The sequence below is a fragment of the Fukomys damarensis genome, unplaced genomic scaffold, assembly GCF_012274545.1.
Source record: "Fukomys damarensis isolate Sample0158 unplaced genomic scaffold, DMR_v1.0_HiC HiC_scaffold_15, whole genome shotgun sequence".
NCBI classification, from domain to species: Eukaryota; Metazoa; Chordata; class Mammalia; order Rodentia; family Bathyergidae; genus Fukomys; species Fukomys damarensis.
In genome coordinates this window covers 37,044,486-37,071,957 of record NW_022900927.1, presented here as the reverse complement: position 1 = coordinate 37,071,957, position 27,472 = coordinate 37,044,486, and the positions used below count along the sequence as shown (strand labels likewise).

The 27,472-nt window shown below is 33.0% G+C and overlaps 1 protein-coding gene across 1 annotated transcript in view; it reads right to left on the bottom strand.

Annotated features, from left to right (window-relative positions):
* Trhde (thyrotropin releasing hormone degrading enzyme) overlaps positions 1–27,472 on the bottom strand; it is a 388,565-nt gene that overhangs the window by 131,500 nt on the left and 229,593 nt on the right. Inside the window, exon 6 of the mRNA XM_033763780.1 lies at positions 19,939–20,076. Within this exon, the coding sequence (XP_033619671.1) occupies positions 19,939–20,076 (138 nt within the window). The remainder of the gene's footprint in view (positions 1–19,938; positions 20,077–27,472) is intronic.

Here is a 27,472-nt window from a genome sequence, read left to right as displayed (position 1 = left end):
TTTTTTTTTTTTTTTTTTTTTTTTTTTTTTGGTACCGGGGATTGAACTCAGGTCCTTGCACTTGCAGGGCAGGCCACTGAACCGCTGAGCTAAATCCCTGGCCGAAAGTTAGTTTTTCTAGATAAGATCATTTTTAATTTCTGGTTGGTGTCTGGGGAACCACTAGTCCAGAGCGGCCAATTTAAATTAAATCTTGGCTTGAGGTCTGTGGTGCATCAAGGTACTTTACATGTGAGATTCAATACCAATCAAGGTTCCTTGTAGTTGCAAATTTTTAAGGGAATTTTTTTTCCTCTTCACTTGCTGCCAAAGTTGGAAGGGGAAGATTTTTTTGTGCCCCCCACCCCCAAGGATGAAGATAGCTTTATTTCTAGTTCATCTATTTGCGGAGAGGGAGCTCTTTAGGGTCCTGGCTTTATGGAAGGCTTCCTATTGCCCTTCTCACAGTCAGATTTGTCTTCTTTTCTTGAAACATTTTTTTTTCTATGAGACGTGAAAAAAATCTGTGTTCAAGTCCTCCTGCTTGAGAAATTGCCCTAGAGATAATAGTCACCTTTTGTACTTTCTGTCTATAATCTATTCTTTAAAGGTAAGAAATGTGAAGTGAGATTACAGTCAAACCTTGCAATATTGATATCAAGACAACTCAAAATAAAAGCTCAGTGACTCTATTTTTAAAATAAAAAAGCTGAACACCTTGATTTCAATGCTACATAGAAATATGCAATAGCATGAATGGCAACAGATGTGAAAAACAGATAATTTTCCCAGTCAGTTGTCAAGTGGCTCTTAGCCTTCCCTGAAAGAACCCCTAAAAATATCTGTAAAAGTGTGTCCAGAAAACATTTTCATCATTTTAAAAGAAACAGCACATTTACCTTCAAAAAGGCCACTTGGTCCAAACAGAAAGGGTTTTTTGGTTGTTGCTTGACTAGAATGATATCTACCCTGGGTAGTAAAAGAGTTTTTCCTGCTTGAAGTTGAAACTCTGATCGAGTCTTATGATTTGGTGAAATAATAAGATGAATTGTCCAATGCTTGATAAATGTAATTATTAATAAGAAGAATAGATATATTTGGATTCATTTAAAACAGTAATAAAAGAAAGCCCTAATAGTAAAACAAGTAAGAGGCTCACCTTTTTTAACATTATAAGTAACACTCATAACCACATTGGGTTTTGCAAGATGTTTGTGCAGTGCTATATCAATATGCACACCAGGAGTTGTTGATTAAAAATAAGCACCCAGTGGATACTAAAACACAACCTCTTCATGCTTATTCTACAGGATAATTCAGTTCATTTTAGCATCTGGCAATCTATTCCATTGTTATAAGTATACAAACTACTTATATTGTATCTTTATTCTGAATTTTCTCCAAATGTTCTTTTTGTGAAAAAGAAGCATTATCCCTGTTGTCCTCTTCCTTCTTTATAGTTCTTATTCATAAATACATTAACCCTTAACTCTAATTACCTTGATTGTTCATCTTTTACATCTTAATTATAGATAACTTTCCTTTTCCTTTTCTAATTACTATAGAACTCTGTCATTCTAAAAGCCTATTGAAAACATTAAAATTCTCCCTTTTCTAATTCTATTCTATAGGACTATACATTAGCTAATTCCTACTTCTTATAGTTTTGATACCCAACTGCTATTTCTTTGCTGAATATTCAGCATAAAACTATTTGATATTCGTAAGCCTCCTGACTGAATGAACTTGTACTGTTAATCAAAGCCCCACTCCTTTATGAAATGAACTGTAGCTGCCTCCTTGCTAAATGGTATCAGAGTTGTATATTAGACTTGTACATTACAGAAATGAATTACTGCTTGCCTGTTTCCATTTATTCCAATTGAAATGGTAACTTGTATTCTTAATTATAACTATTAATGAAGTCTACCATAGGTGAACAGCCATTGCAAAAGACATTAGAATTGGGATTTCTATAAAAAGCAAAACACTAAAGAACTGTAGCAGGAAAATTTCAGGAAGCTGCAGAAGCTCACAAAGTTCTGCAAGCTAAATTATACAGCTCTGGCTGCGAAGCTTCTTATATCGTGTGGTCACTACTCTGGCTTTCATAAAGGCAACACAGGAAAGAGCAGAAGAATAAAGTCAAAAGCGGCATTGCCTCTTAAGCATTTTAGCAAATATGAACTAACAAATAGAGGAATCCAAAGGCAGCAATCTAAATCATTAGCTAACAGCAAAATGGTGTGACACTGTGGGGCAGAACAAGATAAGAATCCTTTGAATGGATTAATCCACTCCTTAGACTATTGAGGAACACGGCACCCATGTTCGTTAAATACACATTTTTTTCTTCCAGTTGCACTATAAAAATACAAAAGCACAAAGTCTCATCTAATAGGGAGAGGTACAAATGGTCATAAAGAAAGAAAATGACCTGTCTTAAATATTTAGTATTAACATTTATATAAGAAAAAAATTTTTAAAAGAAACCATTCAAAGGACAATGAATCAAATACATGAAAAAGAAAACTTGCCTCCATCAGCAAAATTCACAGGTTAATAATTTACCAGTAAGTGGTAAAGGCATTTATCACAAAAACATCAATGAAATTATCTCCTACTGCCATATACATGGTCTTTTTAAGGGCGAGACATTTTTTTCATGATCCATCAAAATCATCTATAGTCCAATATAATAGCGATTCATTTGAAATACAAGGACAAATCCAATTGGTAACAAAGTCAGAGTCACTAAAGTATGTTCCATGTGGAAATTCTTTTGATGATTTTCACAGATCAGTAGACCATTCAGAGAAAGGTGGGAATTACCTTTAAATTTTTCAATTCGACTTAAGGAGCATATAGTTTGTTTCTTTTATCATTTACATTTCTATATTGATAGTAAAAGTAGAAATTGAATGGTACAAACATAAGTTAATACAATTTTAATTTCTAATAAACTCTAAATCTTATATCAATGAACCACAATGTCTCATGAAGCCTAGTTTCCACAGAATTTTTCTGAGACATCCTCCAACTTAGTTTGCTAATCTGAGAGCATATTTTGTATCTTACTTTTAAATAGAATGAAGATTTTTATAATCCTGAATAATTCATATTAAAATGTTTAATTGCCTCTTCTGTTAAGAAGTTCTTTTTAATATTAACTGAATTTTCTTTCTATTATTTAGGGTACTTATCTTTCTTTAACCTTGACCTTGACAGAGAAGTGAACAGGCTTCCTATGATAGCCATTTATATATTAGAGTCAATTAATAATTGACTTATTAACTCACCCCTTAGCCTTTCATCCTCTGGGGTAGACATATGTAATTTTTAGCCATTTCTGAAAAGTTTTATATCCGATGATTTTAAAGTCAATCTCTTTCTTCTGCCCTCCTTCTCTCTCTTTTGCTTAATTTTTCTCAGTCTCAAGCTTGTTCACATTTTTAAATTAAATGATCATAAACAGAGATTATTATTTCCCAGATTTCATGGTCCTTAGTTTTTACTTTCCATGCCAATGTATTTCATAATAGTGTAGCTTTTTTTAATTCATGGTAAAATGCCTTACTTATTGGATATCAAAAGATGGTACGTGAAATCCTCATTCCTATTAAAACAATGGCAACTAAGACAAATATTCTGGAATAGTGGAAAGAGCATAATTTAGAAGCAATGAGACGTGAGTCTCAGCTCTGACACCTGCAAGCCTGAATACATCATTAAGATAATGTTAGGTGAATTGAACATCACAACATACCTTTAAAGATGGGAGTTTAAAGGAGATAATAAATGAATGTCCAGTGGCAAAATAGACCTCCAAGAACAATTGCTACTATGATTGTAATAGTATAACCGAAGTCCAACTACTTTACAAAAATGACTACAATGCTATACTTAATAAATATAACATGTCCAACACTGTAGAGTATGAACAAATGTGTCAAAGAAGAAAAAATAGTGACCCATTATATTTATTTTATAGCGTGTGTTAGTTGACTGTAAGTATAAAAAGCAAAATCTAGGAAAAAGGAACTGTTTAGAAGAGTAAAATCTGAAAAGAGTCGCAGAACACAGGCTGACTGCCTGATGCTGACTGAAACAGCAATAAAAGAGCTGAGCTGACAGACGGGGACTCAGGAACCCAGGGCTGAAGTTCAGGCCGCATTCGATGGAACCCACTAGACAACAGGAGCACCTTGCAACGCGATCTTCCTTCCCTCTCTAGAATTCATACTGAACGACACTTGGAACTCCTTAATGCTGTTTCAAGTGCCAAAATTTTTTCTAATTGCTATAAACAGGATTTTTCCCACTGAAACACCAAATGTTTAACTCATATTGTCTTTCTCCAACATTTACTTTAAAAATTGGCTCAATAAATGCTTATTAAGTGCCTACTATATAGAGGCAGTGCAATGGATACAGAGAATACATCCATAAAAATCTTAAGCATAGATCCCTCCCATTAAAGACACATTTGATGGGGAGAAAGCAGAAAACTAAAACTATAGTAAACACAATATTGATTAATTGTATAATATTTGATGTGATCAGCGCCATAGGACAAAGCAGTAACTGGATCAGAAGAAAGGAAAAGAGTGCAAAAAAGAATAATAGTGTCAATTGTCATTTTGAGGAGAACTTTGAGGAGTGACATAATGGTAAAGGTTTCGAGGGGAACACACTAGACCCCTGATACCATTTGGAAGTAACATCGTTCTATACATGGAGAACAGCTAATTAAAAGTTATGGTTTAGGAAGGAGTTGGGTGGAGTTCAGGGAAAGCAAAGGAGCTATTGCATTAGAAACATCATCATTGATGGGCACGTTATCAGAATTCAAAAATGTAAGAGAGTGGACAAGTACCAGAAGTCTACAGGTGCTTTGGAAGCACAGGGTGAATGCAAGCCAAGGATATGGCCTTATGGGCCACTGTGGAGACGCTGGCTTTATTCTTGTTTGGGGTGAGGAGTCAGCGTAGAGTTTCCAGTGAAGGAGTGGCATTATCTGACCAGTTTTGAAAACATGACTCTGTACGCATCATGAAAGACAGACTGCGGCAAGCCATGATGAGAAGCACGGAGAACTATTCAGACACTCACGCAACAATATGATGCAGAACACGAGCAGCACGGTAAGAATGAAGGTGGCGAGAAACATTTAGACACCACAGGCAAAATTTCCTGACCAGTATGATAAGGCCGTGTAGACTGGCCTGATGTAGACTTGGGGTTGCCATCCACTGAGATTGTTCTTATAATCACTTGCCTGACGGTATATTATTTGTGAAAGGTTTTGTAGATAAGAGCCTGAAATTTGGGCATAGATGATTTGAACATCAAATTCTGTCTCGTGCATTTGCTTAATGTCTGAGTCTGTGACAATCACTCAACTACCTAAGTATGTTTCTGCAAAACTAAAATAAGTTAGAAGTGCCTACACTACAAGATTGCTGTTAGGAGTAAATGAGGTAATACATGTAAAGCAGTTCCTAAAATATTTTGTACATAGTAATTACTCATTAAATGATAGATGTGATTTATTGGTACAGTTACACTTAGCATAATGACTGTTTTAATTTCATGCAATTTGTGCCTATTCTTAGGATGTATTTTTGAAGTACAGCATAGTTGTTTTATTTTCTTACAGAAATAAGGCATTTTGTACGCAAAGTCATTATGTGCTCTCTCTACATACTAATCCTGGGCTAATTGGCCTTATGCCGTGGATGAGGAGCCAGATACTGTAAGAGGTGATAGATGTAAGAGAGTCGCCATGCAAAGATTTTCCAGCTTTAGGTATGCAATATTGATTGGCAGAATGTTCCAAGTAAAATTCCCGTCATCATCCCCTTTTTAAAAATATGTATTCATGACACGTAGATTTTTTTCCCACTTGGCAATTCTTTCTTTTTATTCCTTGTAATTTGGTTTGGTCTTAAAAACATACTTTGGTGTAAGAATTGCTGAAAAGTGCTCTTGTTTTTAAAGGTTCTTCTTTAGATTGCCACAGTCATTTTCAAATCTGTTCCTCTTCTCAAGCTACTTGTAAGCAACCCTGGCCACTACAGCATCATATGTAAATTTAATGAGCATTTGCTCACTTTCATCATGTAGGTCATTAGGTCATTGATTCTTATTTCCCTGAGTGCTTTTAAAGCAAAGACTGTTTCGATTCATCTTTTCCAGTCCTTCCTGTCTGTAAGCAGTGTTTCCCCTTTCCATTCCATCTTTAGGATAAAACCTCGTCTTCAATCAATTATTCAAATGAAAAATGAACTTGTTATTTTACTATTCCTAAATCTTTTTAATAGAGTAGTTCTCATATTTTTCCCATTCTAAAAATATGTAACTTTAAGAAGTTTTTTTTCATTTAATTCTAACCTTGGAACTATCCATAATGAAAATCATTTAGTATTTCTTCAAAGAAGCTTAATTCTTATATTCAAATCCACAAAACTCAGTATCTGACTTATTGGATCCTAATCCTTGTTTCCCTATAGTAATGCTCTATATCTTTGTTATATATTTCTCTGTAAAAAATTAAATTATAATGAAATTATCATTTAGGAAGAATAATAAAAGCAAGTGGAAACAATTAGGATAATTATTTAGGAAATAATTACAAGAGATTATAAGCTAGTGAAACAGATGCAGTGGGAGTTGACTATCGGCAGAGGTCAATGCTAACTAGGAACAGATCTTCAGGGAGGAAAGCACAGAAGTGGCAAATCATTGTATTAAGTGCTACTTATGGTATTACATCATATATGCTCCATTTTTATAACTCCTGTCTCTATGATTTTTTAATTGACAAGATCTATTAATTCCATCTCTACCACATCTGCAGGATGCAATATTTCTAGAATGAAGTTTCCTTAATTGTTACTCCTCTGCTTTAAATTCTTTAGTTTTTCTTGACCTACTGTATAAAATATGGACTCTAGCATGACAAAAATGTCTTCCAAGTCTTACCCAGCTTAGCCTCGAAATATGTCTACTATTCTACATACTCACACTTGTGCAACCATGTTGAAATGTTTGACATTCTAACTAATCAAAATCATGTAGCTTTTCTGGGCATGCTCTGCACAGTAGTTTTCCTGGCTCTCTCTATATAGAGGGTGAGCACCTGCACCTGTCCCATGATGACCTGTACCATTTCTTTAACCCAAGGGACACAAAGATTGGCCCTGGGCACTCTATTACCTAACTGAAATAAACCTCAGCACTTTGGGAGAAACAAACAGATTCTATTGGGAGAGAGGTAATTTATTTTTTTCTCTCAACTCACTGAGATCACACATCTGAAGACACTATTAGCTTATGCTAGTTTGAGACACCTATCTAAAAATCACATAGAAATTAAATCAAATTGTGACAGAGAAGCAATGGACTGATGAAAGGTGATGGCAAAGGGTTGTGTTAAAATACATGACAACTATTTCTGAAGTTGCTACCATAATCAGACTTATTAAGTATTTGGTCAATACTTTTCTAATGGCTTAAAATGTTTTAAGTTAGTTTTCTATATTTAAGATGAAAATATTGCTGGTTAATATTCATGTCACTGAATTGGTTTATTTATAAACTGTGCCTCTTCTGTATTATCATTATTATTATTATTATTATTATAGCCATAGTTCTCAGTACATGGTTGAATATAAGCAGAGAGTTATCAAAATATTCGGAAATAAATGTTCCAGCCAAACTCACTAATCAGTATAGTAATGCTTAAGAATACTGGCACTCAAACTTGTTTTCCTGGGAAACATATCCCTGAGCTAGTAATGACTCAATGTTCTCATCTTTAAATTGAAAATTATTGTAATAAAAATGCCTGAAAGTGATAACAATAATTAAAATAAAATACTAAATTTTCCACATAGAACTGCTTTCATTGTTTCCCATAGATTCCTGATCTCAAACTGCCAAAGATTAAAACTAGACCCTTATCTCCCACCATACACAAAATTAAAATCCAAGTGGATTAAAGATCTAAATATTAAAACAGAAACACTAAACTTGTTGGAACATAAGTTAGGAAGAACTCTTGAAGACATTGGCATAGGAAAAGACTTTGTGAAGAAATCCTCAGTAGCATGGAAACTAGCAGAAAGAATCAACAAGTGGGATCTCATCTTATTAAAAGCTTCTGCACTGCAAAAGAAACCATCAACAGAACTGAGACAACCTACAATGTGGGAAAAAAAATTTACCTGCTGCTCCTCAGACAAAGGACTATTATTTAGAATATATATAAAGAACTCAAAACAACCAGCCCCCCCAAATATAAAGACCTGATTCAAAAATGGGCATCTGAAATGAATAGACATTTCTCAGACAAAGAAGTAAAAGCAGCAAGTAAATATGTGAAAAAATGGTCCACCTCTCTGTTCATTCAAGAGATGCAGATGAAAACACCACTGAGATTCCACCTCACCCCACAAAGAATGGCTGCTATCAAGATATCAAACAATAACAAAAGTTGGTGGGGTTGTGGGGAGAAAGGAACCCTTCTCCATTGTTGGTGGGAGTGCACTCTGGTGCAACCACTATGGAAATCAATATGGAAATACCTCAAGGAGCTTGGACTACAGGTTCCATTTGACCCACCCATAGCTCTGCTGGGTATCTTTCCAAAAGAGCTAAAAGAATCATATCACAGTGACATATGCACACCTATGATTATAGCAGCACAGTTTGTTATAGCTAAAACTTGGAAATAGCCCATTTGCCCATTAGTTGGAAACTGAATAAAGATGTGGTTTTTCTATAAAATGGAATACTACTCAGCCATAAAGAATGAGAAATTAGAGTCATTCATAGGAAAATGGGTACATTTTGAGGATATAATCCTAAGTGAAATAAATAAGTCACACATGTATAAATACTATTACCAAATAGTTTCTCTGATGTGAAAAACTATAATAGTACTCAAGATCCTAATGGGATAATTAACAATGTGAAATAGGAAGAAAGGGGCTAAAGGTTTAGGGAAAGTGGGAAGGGTAGGGGAAGGGGAATAAGGGAAAAGAAAAAAATGGGAGAGAATGAAAAGTTGGAATTAAAGTGTTTGCAAATGGGGAGGGGAGGAGGGAGTGAAGGGAGGGTAGGGATAGGGCAAAACTGAGAAGCAAGACCTGTCATGTAAAGGTACAAGATCCCAGTAATGTATATAACTGTACTGTATACCTAGAATGTACCAATAAACTCAATAAAAAAATAAATATAATAATAAATGTAAAAATGTTGGCACAGTGACTAACTCAGAGTGAGCATTCAATGACTGTTAATCATTATTTATTATGGCTACATAGTCATCTGTATTACTTCTCTTAGGTCATGACTCACCTCATCCATCTAACATTTAATTAGTTATCACATATTAACCATATACTAGCTTTCCAATTGGAAAGCCAAATTGGAGGAACAGAATAAGGCACTGAGTGTACATTAAGTCCTGATATTAATATTATCATCTAACATTCCTGAGATTTTATCCTAATGTTCTCAATTTCACCTTTTCAACATTGCACTTTAAGATTATTTTCTAGGTACATTAGTAGACAACCAAGCCACTATTTCTCTATAATTTTAGATAGCTGATTTGGTACTACATTAATGGATCCAAACAGTGAATGTTCATTCCGAAAACATGATGATGTGGTAGACAGAAAATCAGTAAGGATATGGGCACCTGAACAACTACACCAGCCATGTTGGCCCAACTAGCAATTACAGAACAATCCAGCCAACACCAATGGAACACATTTTTCAAGAACATACATATCAAAAGATGACAATTTCTGGAACATAAGATAAGTCTTACTAAATTTAAGATTTATGTCATACAAAGTATATTCACTGGCCAAAACCGAATTAAGAGATGAATAATGCAAGCTTTTCTGGAAATTCTTCTAATATTTGGAAACTGAGTGATACTATCTGAGTAAGCTATGGAACAAGTAACAAACTGAATGGCAAAGGATCTGCAAGTGATGAAAACCAAACTTCAGTATATTAAGCTTTTGAGGATTCCCTATGCATTCAGTTTAGGAGAAAATTTAGAGAATAAATATCTGCAGAAAAATAAAAAAAGACTCAAGTGAATGATTTCAGCTTGCACCTAAAGAAATTAGAAAAAAGAATAATTAAACACAAAGTATATTGAATATGGAAATAATAATTATTATAGAGAAAATCTATGAAATAGAAAATAAGAAAGAAAATCAATGCCACAAAAGATGTTCTTTGAAAGGATCAATAAAATTTATAAACTTCTAGCTAGATAAATCAGTGAAAAAGAATAAGACACAAATAGCCAATGCATGAAATGAAAGACAGTACACCACTAAAGATTCTGTGGTTATTATAAGGATAACAAGGGAATATATCATGTACACGTTTACATCAATATATTGAACAGCTTAAGTGAAATGGGTCAAATCCTTGAAACAGAAACAAACTACTGAAGTTCACTAAAGAATAAATTAATAACCAGAAAAATTCACTACATATTAATAAAATTCAACATCTATATCACTATATTATTAAAATCTACCAAACATTTAGAAAATAAATACAAATTTTACACAGTCTCCTAAAAAGTTGTAAAAGATATAAGTTCCCATACTATGAAGTTAGCATAATAGGTAAAAAAAATCAAGACAGCACAAGAAAACTAAAAGCCAATATCTCTCAATGACACAGATGTAAATACATAAACATTTTAGCAAATTTATTCTGATAATTCATAAAAGTAATAATACATTATGACAAAAGAATATTAGCATTTTGGAAGCAATGAAAGCATGATCTAATATTCAAAAAGTAACCAATATAATCCACTGTATTGCAAATTAAAAATGTACACACACATATATATATATAGAAATATTAATAAATTTAGGAAAAGCTCTTGATTTTATCAAAATCCATTTCTGATTAAAACTCAGTAATAAAAAGAACATCTTCAGTTTGGTAGACAGTACATATAAAAATTTAAAGTCACTAGACACAGTAAAGACATAATGGTTAAGCACATAGTAGTTAAAATTAGGAACAAGACAAGAATGTCTCTTCTCATCATTTTAGCATTGTACTAGACTTATACACAAAAATAAGCTACATTTTATATGCTTCAACAAAAAAATCAGAAATAGAAATTAAAAAGCAATATCATGTACAATAGACTAAGAATGTGAAATACTTGGAGATATATTGGTAGTGAAAGCATAAAAATTACATTTCTAACAGAAAATAAAAAAGACCTAAAGGAATGGATAGGTATTCTTTATCCACAGGACAAGCAATTTTAAGAAGTTATTTCTTCCAATTAATCATATAAATGCAAAGAGATCCTTACAATTCCAACATATTTTCTGTAGAAACTAACAGATTCATTCTTTTTTTTTCCCATTAAGTTTATTGGTATATTTAAAGCAAACAATACAGTTATATTTATCATTGGGATCTTGTACCTTTGCATGATATGTCTTGGTTTTTGTCCCCATACCCCTGCCCTCCCTTCACCCCCTTCACCCTTCCGTATTCACAAAGACTTTGTTTCCATTTGTTTCATTTTTCACATTTTTTTCTTTTCCCTGATTTCCTTCCACCTCCCCTTCCCAATTCCCCTTTAGCCAGTTTCTTCCTATTTCCAATTATACCATTTGAACTTTATTTACACTTATAGTTTTTCACACCAGAGAAAGTATTTGGTATTTTTTCAAGTGTGTCCTGTTTATTTCACTTAAGAGTATAGCATCAATGTGCACCTATTGAGCTATAAATATTTCTAGTTTCTCATCCTTTATGGCTGAGTAGCACTTCATTTTATAGAAAAATCACATCTTCTTTATGCAGTCTCCAGTTGACGGGCACTTGGGTTGTTCCCAAGTTTTAGCTATCACAAACTGTGCCACTATAAACATGAGTACACATATATCACTGTGGTATGATTCTTTTAATTCTTTTGGAAAGATACCCAGCAGAGGGATAGCTGGGTCAAATGGAACCTCTAATCCTAGTTGTTTGAGGTATCTCCGTATTGATTCCCACTGGTTGTACCTGTCTGCACTCCCACCAATAACGGAGAAAGGTTCCTTTCTCCCCACAACTCACCAGCATTTGTTATTGGTTGAAACATCAGCATAGGAGAAGACTTTATGAACAAAACCTCAGCAGCACAAGAACCTGAACAAAGAATAAACAACTGGGATCTCATTGTATTAAAAAGTTTTTGCAGTGCAAGAGAAATCACCAACAAAGCTAAGAGACAACCTACAATATGGAAAAAAAATTTTTACCAGCTACTCCTCAAAGGACTACTTTCTAGAATATATAAAGAACTCAAAAAAAAAAATCAGACCTCCCAAATACAAAGACCCAATTTTAAAATGGGCATCTGAAATGAACAGACACTTCTCAGACAAACAAGTAAAAGCAGCAAATAAACATATGAAGAAAATGTTCAACATCATGGTCATTCGGGAGATGCAGATGAAAACAACACTGAGATTCCACCTCACCCCACAAAGAATGGCTGCTATCAAGACAGAGTTATTCTTGAGGAAATGAAAAAAGACAAAAAATAAGCAAATAATTGTCAAAGAAAGGAGCTGGTCATGGTAGTCTATATCTGTAATCCCAGCACTTGAGAGGCTGAGGAAGGAGAATCATCATGCGCTTCAGGCCAGCCTGGACTACATAGTGAGTTCAAGGCCAACCTGAATTACAGAGAGACCATGTATCAAAAAATAAAAAACTAAATAAAACAAAGGAAATGAAAGAAAGTACAAAGTTGGAGAACTAACATACCTTTATTTCACAATTTGGCATAAAGCTACTGTAATCATGACTGTTTAGTATTGGAGCCACAGATAGGCAAATACATTAATATAACAAAATAAATAATTACAAATAAACTCATGTATCTATATTTCACTGATTTTTAACAAATGTGAAAAGACAATTTAACAAATGTGAAGAAAGGATAAACTTCAATAAGCATCTTTTGAATAACTGTGCAGAAAATATATGGGAGAAAAAAGAAAACTGAAGCAGATTTTGTACCAATACAAATTTTAACTCAAAATCAGAAAGAGATAAAAATATAAAACTAAACTATGAAATTTCTAAAAGAAAACCTTGATGGCTTTCATTGTGCAAGAACAACCTAGATTACCAAGCAAGGAAATTTATTATAAAGAGGATACCACCAAAACTAAAATCTTATGCTTATAGAGATATTATTATGAAAATAAAATCCAGGCCACAAAATGGAAAAAAAAATACTTGAAAATTGTATAACTGATATATTATCCATATCCACAGTACTATAAAAGAACGCTCAAAACTCAATAATAGAAATCAAGCTAATTTTTAAATGGCAAAGCATTTGAACTGATCATCACCAAAGAATATATACAAAGGGAAATGTGCAAATAAAATTTTCAGTTTCCTTAGTAATTACAGAAATGCAATTTCCAACCACAGTGAGATACCATGAGAGCATCTAAAATTAATAGACTTGATTAAACCTAGTTGATGTAGGTGAATAAGAAGAGACACTAAAACTCTAATACACTATTGTTGGGAATGTACAATATGATGGTAAAATATTAAAACTTTAATATTTGGAAAACAGTTTAGTAGTGCCTTAAAATATTAAACACACATAACACATGGCCTTAATAGTCTATTCCTTATGTATTTGCCCACAAGGAATAAAAGCAAATGTGAATATACATACTTCTACATGAACATTCATAGCAGTAATGTTTTTAGTAGCCAAAAACTGGATAAAATACACAGATGTCTAGGTGAATGAATGAAAAGACTGCTTTCTAATCATATATCCCTCTACTTGCGTGTATCTGGAAATAATTAAAGTGAATGAGGAAAGGCAAATAAGAAAGAGCACCTATTATATTATTACATTCGTATAAAACTCTAGAACATGCAAATTAATCTATAAGTCAGAAAAAAACGTTAATGGAAGAGAGATGGGGAAAAGGATTTAAAAAAGGCTTTATAAAACTTCTCTCAATGACAGATAATTTCCAGCTTGTTTATGGTGTTTTCATGGGGTATGATGTCAGAACATATAAAATTGTATCATTTATTTTTTTCCTTCTTCCCCTTCCCCTACCCTTCCCACTTTCCCTACACCTTTAGGCTTTTCTTCCTATTTCACATTGTTAATTATCTCATTAGGATCTTATGTACTATTATAGCTTTTCACACCAGAGAAACTATTCAGTATTTACACATGTGTGACTTGTTTATTTCACTTAGGAGTATATCCTCCAAATGTATCCGTTTTCCTATTAATGAATCTAATATGAGAAAATGAAAAAATGGAAATAAAGTGTTTGTAAATGGGGAGGGGAGGAGGGGGTGAGGGGAAGGCAGGGACAAGGGGAAAAAATGAGAACCAAGACCTGTCGTGTAGAGGTACAAGATCCCAATAATGAATGTAAGCGTACTGTATGCCGAAAGTGTACCAATAAACTCAATTTTTAAAAATTATATCTTTTAAGCATTCCCATAGTTTATTGAATTTCAATTATACTTCAATATATCTATTAAAGAAAGAAAGAAATTTTATTTTTCTTGAGATATCTTCATTGGAAAGGGGTGGATCCTGTCACCAGTTGAAACCCACACAGTAAGAACTGTATGTCTAGTGGTATTTCAAGTATTCATGTGTAGGGGTAGAGGCAAATAAGTCAGAACAATTTATAATGGTGGTTCTGAGTACTTTAGCATAGATTGCTCATTTTTCATTCTTTTTTTAATTAATTAATTTTATTGGTACATTTTAGATACATGTAATAATCACATTCATCATAGGGAATTTGTACATGTTCATGATATATCTTGATTATCTTTACTCATTGTGCTCCCTCCCTCCCTAGAATCCCCTTTTCCTTCCTTTATTTTCAAAAGCTCTGTTTAAAATTTCCCTTCTTTCCTCATTTTTTTCTTTTGTCTTCCTTTCCCCCTCCCCTCTTCCTAGTTCCCTTTCCCATTTGAATATTTTCTCCCTATTTCAGCGTATCTATTGTACATTATAGTCCTTATTTAAACTTTAAGTTACTCACACTTTCAGTTACTTACGCTTTCAGTTGTCTCACAGAGGGACAGTGTGATATTTGCATGTGTGTTCTATTTATTTCACTTCAGAATATAGTCTCAAGTTGTATCCATTACCTAAAGGGTTTGATCTTAAATTTATCCTTCTCTATGGCTGAGCAGTACTCCATTGTATTAAAAAAATTCCACATCTTCATCCATTCAATGGTTGATGGGAATTTGGATTGTTTTCAAGATTTAGCTATTACAAACTGTGTTGCTGTAAACATGAATATGTATATATCGCTCTGGTACGATGTTTTTAATTATTCAGGGAAATATCAAGAAAGGGAATAGCCAGGTCAAGTGGAATCTCTAATATGTAGAATACATACAGAATTCAAAAAAATCATAACCCTCAAATTTAAAGACACTATCCAAAAATGGGCATCCAAAGAGAATACACACTTCTCAGATGAAGAACTACAAATGGCAAATAAATATATGAAAAAATGTTCAAAATCACTGGTCATTCAAGAGATGCAAATTAAAACTGCTGTGATTCCATTTCACTCCAGAAAGAATGGCTGTTATTAAGCAATCAATCAATAACAAAGGCTGGTGGGGCTGTGGTAAAAAGGAAACCATTCTCCACTGTTGGTGGACATGCACTCTGGTACAACCACCATGAAAATTAAAGTGGAGATTCGTCAAAAAACGAATACTAGAGGTTCTATCTGACCTAGCTATTTCTATCCTTGGCATTTGCTCATTTTTCACACTTGTAAATTGACAAGTCTTTATATAAAATGTAAAGTTGTAAACTAATGATCACTGTATTTTCAGTTTTTCCTACTGTTTGAATCTTAACCTTCTTGATAAAAATTGAAATTCCCCAAATCAATGGCATTTGGAATGGATGTTATATGTAAAACTGCATTTATAACACATTTCATCAAAATATTTTCCTGATTTTGTGCATATGGGCATAAAAGCTGGCAATTGCAAATAGTCTTAGAATTGAAAATGAAAAAAATGGAAATAAAATATTTGTAAATAGGGAAGGGAGGGGGGATGAAGGGAGGGCAGGGACAAGGGGAAAAATGAGAACAAAGACCTGTCATATAAAGGTACAATATCCCAATAATGATTGTAACTTTACTGCATAACTAAAATGTACCAATAAACTCAATGAAAAAAAGTAACTACAGATGTATCTCTAAAACTACTTTAAGCTATATTAGTTCAAGATTTTTTGCATTATATTTAAAGAATCACTAGAGTTAAATAAACTGAATTTATATTTAAAAAGAAACTTAGCCAAAACTCCTCATATATGAAAATTGGAGTTTTTAGTAAATATGCCACAGCCCTAAACTTTCTCTTATTCTTATAAAACTTCAAAAATAGCCTCTTTGAGCCAATGCAATGATCAGTAACTTGAAAGGACATCTATTTGTTAAAGTTTGTGTTTTTACAGATTGTATACCACATTACTAATTGATAATCATTGATAGTCATAACCTCACTAAAAAAACTAATATCCAAATTGTCGTAACAAGGATTGTGTGTTATTATATAACTTATAGTTATCAAGTACAAATATATTTTATTGAAAAAAATTTAGTTTCTTGCCTTGCCTATTTGATTTGGTCTGTTGGGCCTTATGGTGTTGTGACCTTCATTGTCTTTTTCTAGGGTATAGTTTAGAATTCCTTGTAGTGTTGGTTTGTTGTTCATGAAGTTTCTCAGGTGCTCTTTGTCATGGAAGTATCTTATTTCCCCATCTATTTTGAAAGAGAGTTTTGCAGGATACATCAGTCTAGGTTGGAGCTTGTTTTCTTTTAGGACTTGAAATACCTCACTCCAGGCTCTCCTTGACCTGAAGATTTGTGTTGAAAAGTCTGCTGTGATTCTGATGGGCTTTGCTTTGCATGTGATTTGTTTCTTTTCTCTTACTGCTTGTAGTATTTTGTTCTTCTGTTGGATTTCTGGCATCTTAATTATTATATATCTAGGTATAGATTTTTTTTTATCATGGCTAGTTGGAGTCCTATATATAGCCTCACTTCTCTGTATGTCTAATGCTTCCCTTCTGTTTGGTAAATTTTCTGTCATTAATTCTGTGAAGAGCTTTTCTAAGTCATTTGCATTTTCTTCTGCTACTTCATGAATTCCTATCAGTCTTGTGTTATTTTTCTTTGCATCATCTAGGAGTTGTTGGATCAATTTCTCATCATCCCTTACTGTTTTTTATTTATTTATTTATTTATTTATTTATTTATTTATTTATTTATTGGCACCGGGGATCGAACTTGGGTCCTTGCGCTTGCAAGGCAGTCCACTAAACCACTGAGCTAAATCCCTGGCCCCTTACTGTTTTTAAGAGAACTCTCTTTTCACGGTCACTAACTGAAATCCTATCTTCTATATCTGAGATTCTATCTTCGCAATCTTGTATTCTATTGTGCACACTTTCAATAGAGTTTTTAGTCTCGTGGATATCTATTTGAATCTGTTTTATGGATTCCATTTCTTTCCTCTGTTGAGCATTTATTGTTTCCATTTCTTTCTCATGCTAGGCCTTGATGGCTTCTATCTTGATCCTGAGCTCAACTGTTTTTTTGTCAATTTCTGTTCTGGAGTCTCAAATCATGACTTTCATTTTGCTCACCATCGCTATGGTTAGCTGTGAAATTATTTCTGTTTTGAATTTTTCTGGAATCTGATTGCTCTGTTTTGTTACTTCCTGCGCTGTGAGTTCAGAGTGTCCTGGTGGTTCACTATCAGACTTTTCATCCTCCTTTGCCCTACTGTTTGCCATTGGTGAACCGAAGTCTGTCTTTGAGTCTTGCTTAAGTGTTTTCTTATTTTTATTTTTGTTGTTGGGTTTTTATTGTTGTTGTCCTTGGTTTAATTTCTGGGTTATAACTCTGCAGACATTGGCATAGGAAAAGATTTTATGAACAAATCCTCAGTAGCACGGAAACTAGCAGAAAAAATCAACAAGTGGGATCTCACCTTATTAAAAAGCTTCTGCACTGCAAAAGAAACCATCAGCAGAACTAAGAGACAACTTACAATGTGGGAAAAAAATTTTACCAGCTGTTCCTCAGACAAAGGACTATTATCTAGAATATATCAAGAACTCAAAACAATCAACCCCCCCAAATATAAAGACACAATTCAAAAATAGGCATCTGAAATGAACAGACATTTCTCAGACAAAGAAGTCAAAGCAGCAAGTAAATATGTGAAAAAATGTTCTACATCACTGGTCATTCGAGAGATGCAGATTAAAACAACACTGAGATTCCACCTCACCCCACAAAGAATGGCTGCTGTCAAGAAATCACACAATAACAAATGTTGGTGGGGTTGTGGGGAGAAAAGAACCCTTCTCCATTGTTGGTGAGAGTGCAGACTGGTGCAACCACTGTGGAAATCAATATGGAGATACCTCAAGGAGCTGGGAGAAGAATTTCCATTTGACTCAATCACAGCTCTGCTGGGTATCTTTCCAAAATAATTAAAAGAATCATATCACAGTGATATATGCACACTCATGTTTATAGCGGCACAGTTTGTAATAGCTAAAACTTTGAAACAGCCTATTTGCCCATCAGTTGGAAACTGGATAAAGAAGATGTAGTTTTTCTATGAAATGGAATATTACACAGCCATAAAGAATGAGAAGTTAGATTCATTCATAGGAAAATGGATACATATTGAGGATATACACCTAAGTTAAATAAATAAGTCACAAATGTGTAAATACCAAATAGTTTCTCTGGTGCAAATAAACTGTAATAGCACATAAGATCCTAATGAGATAACTGATATTGTGAAATGGGAAGAAAAGGGCTAAAGATTTTAGGAAAGTGGGAAGGGTAGGGGAAAGGTAATAAGGGAAAAGAAAAAAATGAAAGGTGGAAATAAAGTGTTTGTAAATGGGGAGGGAAGGAGGGGGTGAAGGGAGGGCAGGGACAAGGGGAAAAAATGAGAACCAAGACCTGTCATAAAGGTACAAGATCCCAATGATGAATACAACTGTACCATATACCTAAAATGTACCAATAAACTCAATAAAAAAAGAAAAAAATTTTAGTAATTTTTCCAAAATAATTATTATTGAATCAATAAAAAATACATAGAATGACCCATAAATGCAACTGAATCTGTACTAAATATGACAGATTTTAGCCATCTCTTAATTATTAAGTGACTAGTAAGTGTTATTCATAAAGATGTATATCCCCATGTTATAATCAGGATCAGCTAATGGATATAAATACAAGGAAAAATCCTACTTCAGGTAACTATGGAAAAACTCAGATTGCACATTATTTTTATGCCCAGTCTTTGGTTCAAAATTATTCTTAGGCATTAAAATTTCATTTATTATCCAGAAAACACACTTAATTTTCCATATCTTCCTTAAATAATATTTATAAATGTCATGTGTCACAGCACTTTCCATATCCCTTTGCATCAGCCAATCAAAACAAACAAGTTTTTAAGAGGCACTGGTGAAAATAATTTGTCATCAGATAGGTCAACTCTCATATTAATAATAATAATAATTGATATTTACATGACACCATTTGATCAGCAACTTCATATCTTCTCTAGATATTTATTCATTAATACCTCCAATATTTCTTATACATTATTTGGCAAATATTCATCTTCACTTTACAAATAATGAAGCAAATTCTAAGAAAGTGATGTGAACCTAGTAAGTCTGTTTTATAATTTGCAATCTATTGTCATCCACCATGCAGAAGAGATAAATATATCTATCATGAGATAATCTGGTTATACCAACATTGAAATATCCAATTGGCACTTGGTCTTATCTATTCTCACCTTTTTGTATGCGATCCAGTCAAACACCCTGTCAATATCTGTTGCCCGTAACACTTCCTGGGATACTGGATGGGAGCTGGCCAAACCATCAAGCAGCATCACTTCATGCAGAACATCTGTCAGAAACCTCTGTTTTTCCTGCAATACAGCACATAGGATATTATCACAGGCTATTCAGTCATAACCATGGTCACAGAATGTGCAAAGTAACATGGGCAGAGTATGTGTCACTTAAATGAAGATGTTCATCAGTATTACATGTTGAGACAAAAAACTAAAGATAATTCAGTAAATAAAATACCCCCTTAGAGTCCTCTAAAATAGAGGTAGCTAATAAGAGCTCTAATGAAACAAAAATCAGCAGATTGCAGTAAGAATGAAATACACAGTGAACTGTGTTTCAACAATAGTTAAAGCAAATTTGGACAGTAACATACATGAAAATGATAAAATGTAGCCTTGATTATGCCTTCTACATGAACAAGATCACAGTTTGTCCAAAATAAACGTTTTAGGTAAAAGTCAATATAAGAATATTATCTTGCCATGTAATACCAGTTATTTCCAGTCTATTGGAATAGCTCCTTCTCTGTTTGCTCCTCTCTCTTCTACATATATTGTTTTCTTAAAGGAATCCAAGAAACCCAGATACACAGTAAAAGAGACTATTACATCAGTCTATAAGACTTCCCAATGTATAGGTGAATTTAGAATAATAAATATAAAAAAGAGATCATTAGCTATTAATAATCAATTTCCATGAAATAGTGAAAACACATAAAATCATAAGATGTCTAGTCTCCGCATGCTGACATCTTAGTATTTTCTAATACAACAGTTTGGCTATACTGAAAAAAAAACTATAAAGAAAAGGTGCTCTTGTGTTGTGTTTGTCTTAAGAAAATCTGCTGTTAAAAAGTTTGTCTTAACAAAAATGCTATCATTTTATTTTGAATAAAGAAGATGTGGTTTTTCTATAAATGGAATATTACTCAACCATGAAGAATGAGAAAGTAGATTTATTCAAAGGAAAATGGATACATATTGAAGATATACTCCTAAGTGAAATAAATAAGTCACACATGTGTAAATACCAAATAGTTTCTCTGGTGTGAATAAACTGCAATAATACATAAGATCCTAATAAGATTACTGACATTGTGAAATGGGAAGAAAGGGGCTAAAGGTGTAGGGAAAGTGGGATGGGTAGGGCGAAGGGCGATAAGGGAAAAGAAAAAAATGTGTGATAACGAAAAGAAGGAAATAAAGTGTTTGTAGAGGGGGAGGGGAGGAGAGAGTGAAGGGAGGGCAGGGACAAAGGGAAAAAATGAGAACCAGGACCTGTCATGTAGAGGTTCAAGATCCCAACAATGAATGTAACTGTACTGTATCCCTAAAATGTGCCAATAAACTCAATTAAAGCTGAAAAAAATGCTATCATTAGCCCTCCTGGAATTCTGCCTTCCTTGATGAAGGAGGGGAAGAAAAATAAAACTAGAAGAGAAAACAAGGGCTAAATGGCCCCTAAGTAGTTGGGACCTGAGGAGTATCATTACAGAGATTAAAGTCTCTAACTCTAATGTTTAAATTGTGCCACCTAATTTGGAATTTACTTCAAGAGCCTCCTATTTTTGAAATAGTAGATGAACAACATATTATTTCTGAGTCCTCAGTTCAAGATGAGTATACCAATCCTGGAACTAAAGAAATAAAAATGACAAATATGCTATGTAAAGAATAGTTAACTGGGTACATATGTGTATAAGTAAAATGAGACTTTAAAATAATTTTTGTTCATATTCACTTGCTCAATGACTTACTGTGTTTAGTTAATCTAATTAATGAATCACTCATTTATATATCTGTGAAGTTTATCTTCTAATAATTTAGCCAGCACTGTCTCTCACACCAAGCTCTATCTACTCTGAGCTACTGTAACTTTTGGGGGGCCTTAAACTAAGAAATTTAAACATTTATCTTATTTTTAAATTTTTAAATCATCATTCTTCTCCCCTTAATTTGTACTAGATTAGGAAATTAATTTGAGAAGTATAATATTAGTTCATGTCATAACCCTAAGATGCCACAAATGAAGTTCAAACATAGCCTAAATTAAGTGACAAATATGACATAAACTAATTATAAGGAAAGCATCATTTCTAGGACCCAAAAACAAATGTATATACACAAAAAGAAAGATCAGGCAAATGGCTTTGGAATGAGAGCATAAGAGAAAATCATTAATCCTCAGCCCTTGAAAAAAAAAGAAAAAAATCATACAACAATTCCAAAATAAAGCTTTAAATGTTCCTGATAAGCAAATATGTATTTCTGTTATTCACTTAAAATTAAAATACATAGGAAAACTATCTGATATTACAAGTTGTAGAAAAATTACAAAATGTGTAATCCTAGTTCAACTTGACCAGTGAACATCTTGAATACTAAAAAGTACTAATTGAAAATACGATTATATTCTGAAGATAAAATGATATTCTGCTCTTGCAGCAGTGATTTACTGCTCCATTATAAGTCATTCAACCATCTAACCAAAAACCATATGTAAAATGAACTTAAAAGGATGCCTTATTTCAATCTGAATTTTTAATACTTGCCAACAGTAAATATGTATTGATCAATGTTAAAAATTAATAAAAGTATCTGGTTGGCTAAAGATGTAATTTTTTAACATGGTATAAAATATATGGCTGTGTAATTTAAAAAATGAAATTTAAATTTCAAAGAAGAAACTTTCTTATTAAATATAAATTATATAATACTAAATTATTCATGCTTCTGGGGAAAAACAAAAACAACCCTTTGCCTAATTAATTGAATTTCAATGAGTAATATTTTAATTTAATGGGGTTAAATTATTAATGGAACATTCATCTTCTACTTTGTTATGGAGAACTATATATATCATATGATGGTGTAAAAAGCTTGTATACATAAAGAGGGTAAGAGATTAGAGTAGGTGGGGTGGGAGCCTGGTAGAATATACTCAGGAAGCACAGAAAAAAGGATGCCTTAAATTGAGAGGGGAAAAAAAGAGAAAATTCTGGCCACATCATAGCCAATATGACAGATCTACAAAGACCTTCCAAAAAAATTTATTTAATATTTCATGAAGACCTGTGTAACTATTAAGTAAACAATGATCATAGCTTGTCAATCCTGGATAGAGCCCTCATCAATATCAATATCAATAATAACAATTGCAAAAATTGGTTAGTATAGATTACCTGAGGCTCTTAAGTTTTAAAATGAAGAAAAAGATATCCTATCTCTAATACTGCATCAGAGATAAAACAAAATAGTTGGCCATGATGAACGAAAAAAGAGTTTGCTATTACATGCTAGAAGTTGTAAAGGGATTTTAACAAAAAAAAAAATCCGTATAATATAATTACTCATGGACAGTTTACTGGAAGGAGATTTTTATCTTACACTTGAAGAAACCTAAAAGTTTGAGGGGTGTGTGTGTGTATTTGTGTGTGCCTGATTACTCAGGGAAAAACATACTTATAGTGAATATTGAACAATTAGTTTTTTTTTAAAGGTCATATATCAGACATTTAGTCTCACTTTAAGCACAGTGACTTAGGAAGCTCAGACAGAATCAGGAAACTAAAGTACAAGTAAGGAATGAGAAGAGAGCTTAGACAAATCAAACCTCAACACTGACACATCTATTCCTCACTGGGCTGGGCCTGACCTGGCTGAGAGAGCTTTTCTTGTCTAGACAGACATCTGTGGTTTGAATATTTGTGTCCTTTCAAAATTCATGTTGAAACTTAACCCACAATGTAATAGTATTAAAGGGAGGGCCTTTGGGTGCTGATTATGCAATTACAGTTCTATCCTGCTGAGTGGGATTCACAGCCTCATAAACGAGCTGGAAAAAGCTGGAAGCACTGCTCTGTCATATGAAGACAGTGCTGTGCACACACTTTTAAGCAGAGAGCCCTCACCACACACTGAATCTTCCAGCACTCACCCCTTAGGCTTCCCAGCCTCTAGCATGCTAAGAAATTTCTCTTGTAATAAGCTACCTGCTTTGAGGAATTTTGTTATAGCAATGGAATAAAAAGAGAGAAACCAAGTTTTAGATGATTGAAGTTGCTTCTGTGCACATTTTTCAATCCTGTGGATAACCAAACCTCTCATACCTTAGCACAGACTTGCCTTAGCCCTTTGAAGATATTCTGCTACTTCTGTTTACTACTTGGTTCCCATCCTTTTCTTTGGTATTATGCAATTTCACTACAGTGTATGTAGATGTGGCTTTCTTTTTATTATACTTGATTCTATTTGTGGATTCATGTCTTTCATTAGTTCTAGGAAATGTTTAGTTATGACTAAAATTTACTGACTATCTGTTCTCTGTATTTCCACTTTTGAAAACTTAATTTTGCATAATACATGCTTTATTATGATATTCTTTACATAACATAAGTTTTTTTCCTATTCTTATCTCTGTGTCATATTCCACATAAATTTTCTGATCTATGTCCCAAGCCATTACTTTTATCTGGACATAATCTGTTTAGTCTACCATTGTTTAGTTTCAAATATTTATATTTTTCTATTTCTAAAAGTTTTATTTAATTGTTTTTAAACATGTCTGGTCATTTTGAAAAGTTGCCTTGTTAACCCACATTTCTACTTAAGTAAATGTTAAAGATTCAGATATTTCATCCAGCTATTTTATATTCTGTAACCAATAATTTTAGTATCTATAGTTCAAGGAGGAGAGCTAAATCTGTTTAAACTATTCTAAAGCTAAAAGAGAACTCTGATATCTATGGGCTTAACTATTGAGTTGATGTTCTAATATTGAGCTCTTTATTTAAGTTCTTAAAAAACTAAATTATAATAGTATATTCTCTTGGCATATATATTAATTCTTTCTGCTTTGGTATGTAAATCTTATAAAAACTTTATCTGATCTATAAGCAATATTATTCAAATATCCTCAGAATGTTAATTATGTGCTTTAATTTATAATAAACTTTCATTAGGCATTTTGATGCTATTTGGTACATTTTTGGTACTCCTTATGCATTTTACCTCAACAATATGAGATGTTCTTGATGTTTATGTGTTTTGTCTGCTTATCTCCTTGATTTGATATCCTAACTTCAGGATAATGCAGTATATTGAGTGTGCCTCAATCAGACTTATAATAAAATTTAGTACTACTCAGCCACAAAAAAAAAGATAAAATTGAGACATTTATAGCTAAACAGATGCACCTTGAGACTATATTCTTAAGTGAAATAAATCAGACACATATGTGTAGATATTGCACTGGTGTGAGAAAATCAAAGGGTAAATAAGGAACAAAATGTATAATAGATAAGATGAAATATGAAGAAACTGTTCAAAAGGAAAGGGAAACTGTGAAGGAGGTGGGGGGGAGAATAAAATAAAATAAATTATTTCCTTAAAGAAGATAAAAGCAAAGAAATTTAGTCTGTAGAACAAAAGATAGAAAAAACAAAGCTAATCAAGATGAAGGGAGAAATTGTAACAATAAAACTAGATTTTCTCCTAAAATGATAAACTAAAACTACAAAGCTAATGATAATGCACTTCCCAAAAAGTATGCCTAAAACGAAATAGTAAACAAGATAGGAAAAAGACACAGGTATATTAAGGGGGAAAAAAGTAACCAATTGGTTAGATATTTACTGTATTTTAGGCAGTCTTCATCAAATAATAATACATTTAATGTATATTTCTACAATTACATAAGGCAGACTTCATTAATCTGTTTATAGAAGAGAAAAAATGAAGCCTGTAAGGATTAATAAAAGTAGTAAATAAGTTGGACAATTTTTATTTTAATTCATATTTTAAGGTCACCATGATTGGTTACCTACTACTTTCAAAAACCAACACAAAAAAGCAAAATGGAGAACTTTAAAATCTATTTAAAAGAATTCAATGTTGCTAGGCATGGTGGTACACACCTATAATCCCTGCACTCAAGAGGCTGAGGCAGGAGGATCACCATGAGTTCCAGACCAGCCTGGGCTACCTACTCAGTTCAAGGCCAGCCTGAACTTCATAGCAAAACTCTACTCAAAAAAAAGAAAAAAAAATAATCAGTAGTGTCAATAGTACCTTAAACCTTAGCACCTTATTGTAGACACTATGTAGAGTTGTTGTGAACATATACCCTTATGTAAATAGCTGCAGTAATACCAAAACTATCACTTTATTTTCATCTATTTTTATAAATATAATGCACATGAATTTTTGGAGAACTATTGAAAAGCACTAGAAAAATAGTAAATCCACAGAGTTGATAATAAACAGACCATAAAGTTACCATTTTATTTATTCATGCCTTTAATAAGTACATATTAGATTTCTACTCTATGCCACAAGCTGTGTCAGGTTTAAGGAATAAGTAGATGTCTAAGCCCTAGTTCTTAACCTTAAAGAACTCAAGAATGGAAGGGAAAATACAACAGAAAGATGGAAAACTGCAAACTGTATACTACCACAGAAGATAATTATTTCAGAAAGGCTTCACAAGAGAGAAAGTGGGCTCTTGAAGAATAAAGGGTTACTCAGAAAACTGGAAGAAGGGGTAGCCAAAGGAGCAAGTCCAGGGCAGAGGAATATGCAAAAAACAAAAAAAAAGCCACTCTGAATCTTCAATTATCAGGTTGAAGATTTTGTTCTTAATAAATGGAGAACGGCACACATAATGATATAATAACAGTAGTTTCTCAAGAAAATTAACTTATCTTTGAGATACAGGTGGCTTGACAGAGGTGGAACCAGAAAACAGGGACTATTATACTAAAAGAAAATGTGATAATGACCGTATTAGGACAAAATGTTATTGAAAGACAGTTGGATCTGAGACATACTTTGATTGAGAAATCAACAATATTGATAATTTGATGGCTTGGTACTCTGAACAAGTGGAGAGAAAATAGGAACATAAAACTTCCTTTTACAGTTAATGGGATTTTTAAAAATAGATTAAGGGATACATTATATTAACAAAGTCAAGGACAAAAACCATATGATCCTCTCAATAGATGCAGAAAAAGCATTTGATAAAATTCAACACCCATTCATGATAAAAACCCTGCAAAAAATTGGAATAGATGGTCTATACCTCAATTTAATAAAGGCTATTTATGAAAAACCATCAGCCAACATCATATTGAATGGCCAAAAATTGAAAACCTTCATGTTAAAATCAGGAACAAGACAAGGATGCCCACTATCGCCACTTCTCTTCAATATAGTTCTGGAAACATTAGCCACAGCAATTAGACAAGAGAAAGAAATTAAAGCAATAAAGATAGGAAAGGAAGAAGTTAAACTATCATTATTTGCTGATGATATGATACTCTACATTGAAGATCCAAAAAACTCCACCAAAAAACTTCTAGACTTAATTGACAGATTCAGTAAAGTATCTGGATACAAGGTGAATACCCAAAAATCAATAGCCTTTCTATACACAAATAACAGACAGACAGAAAGAGAAATAAGGGAAAAA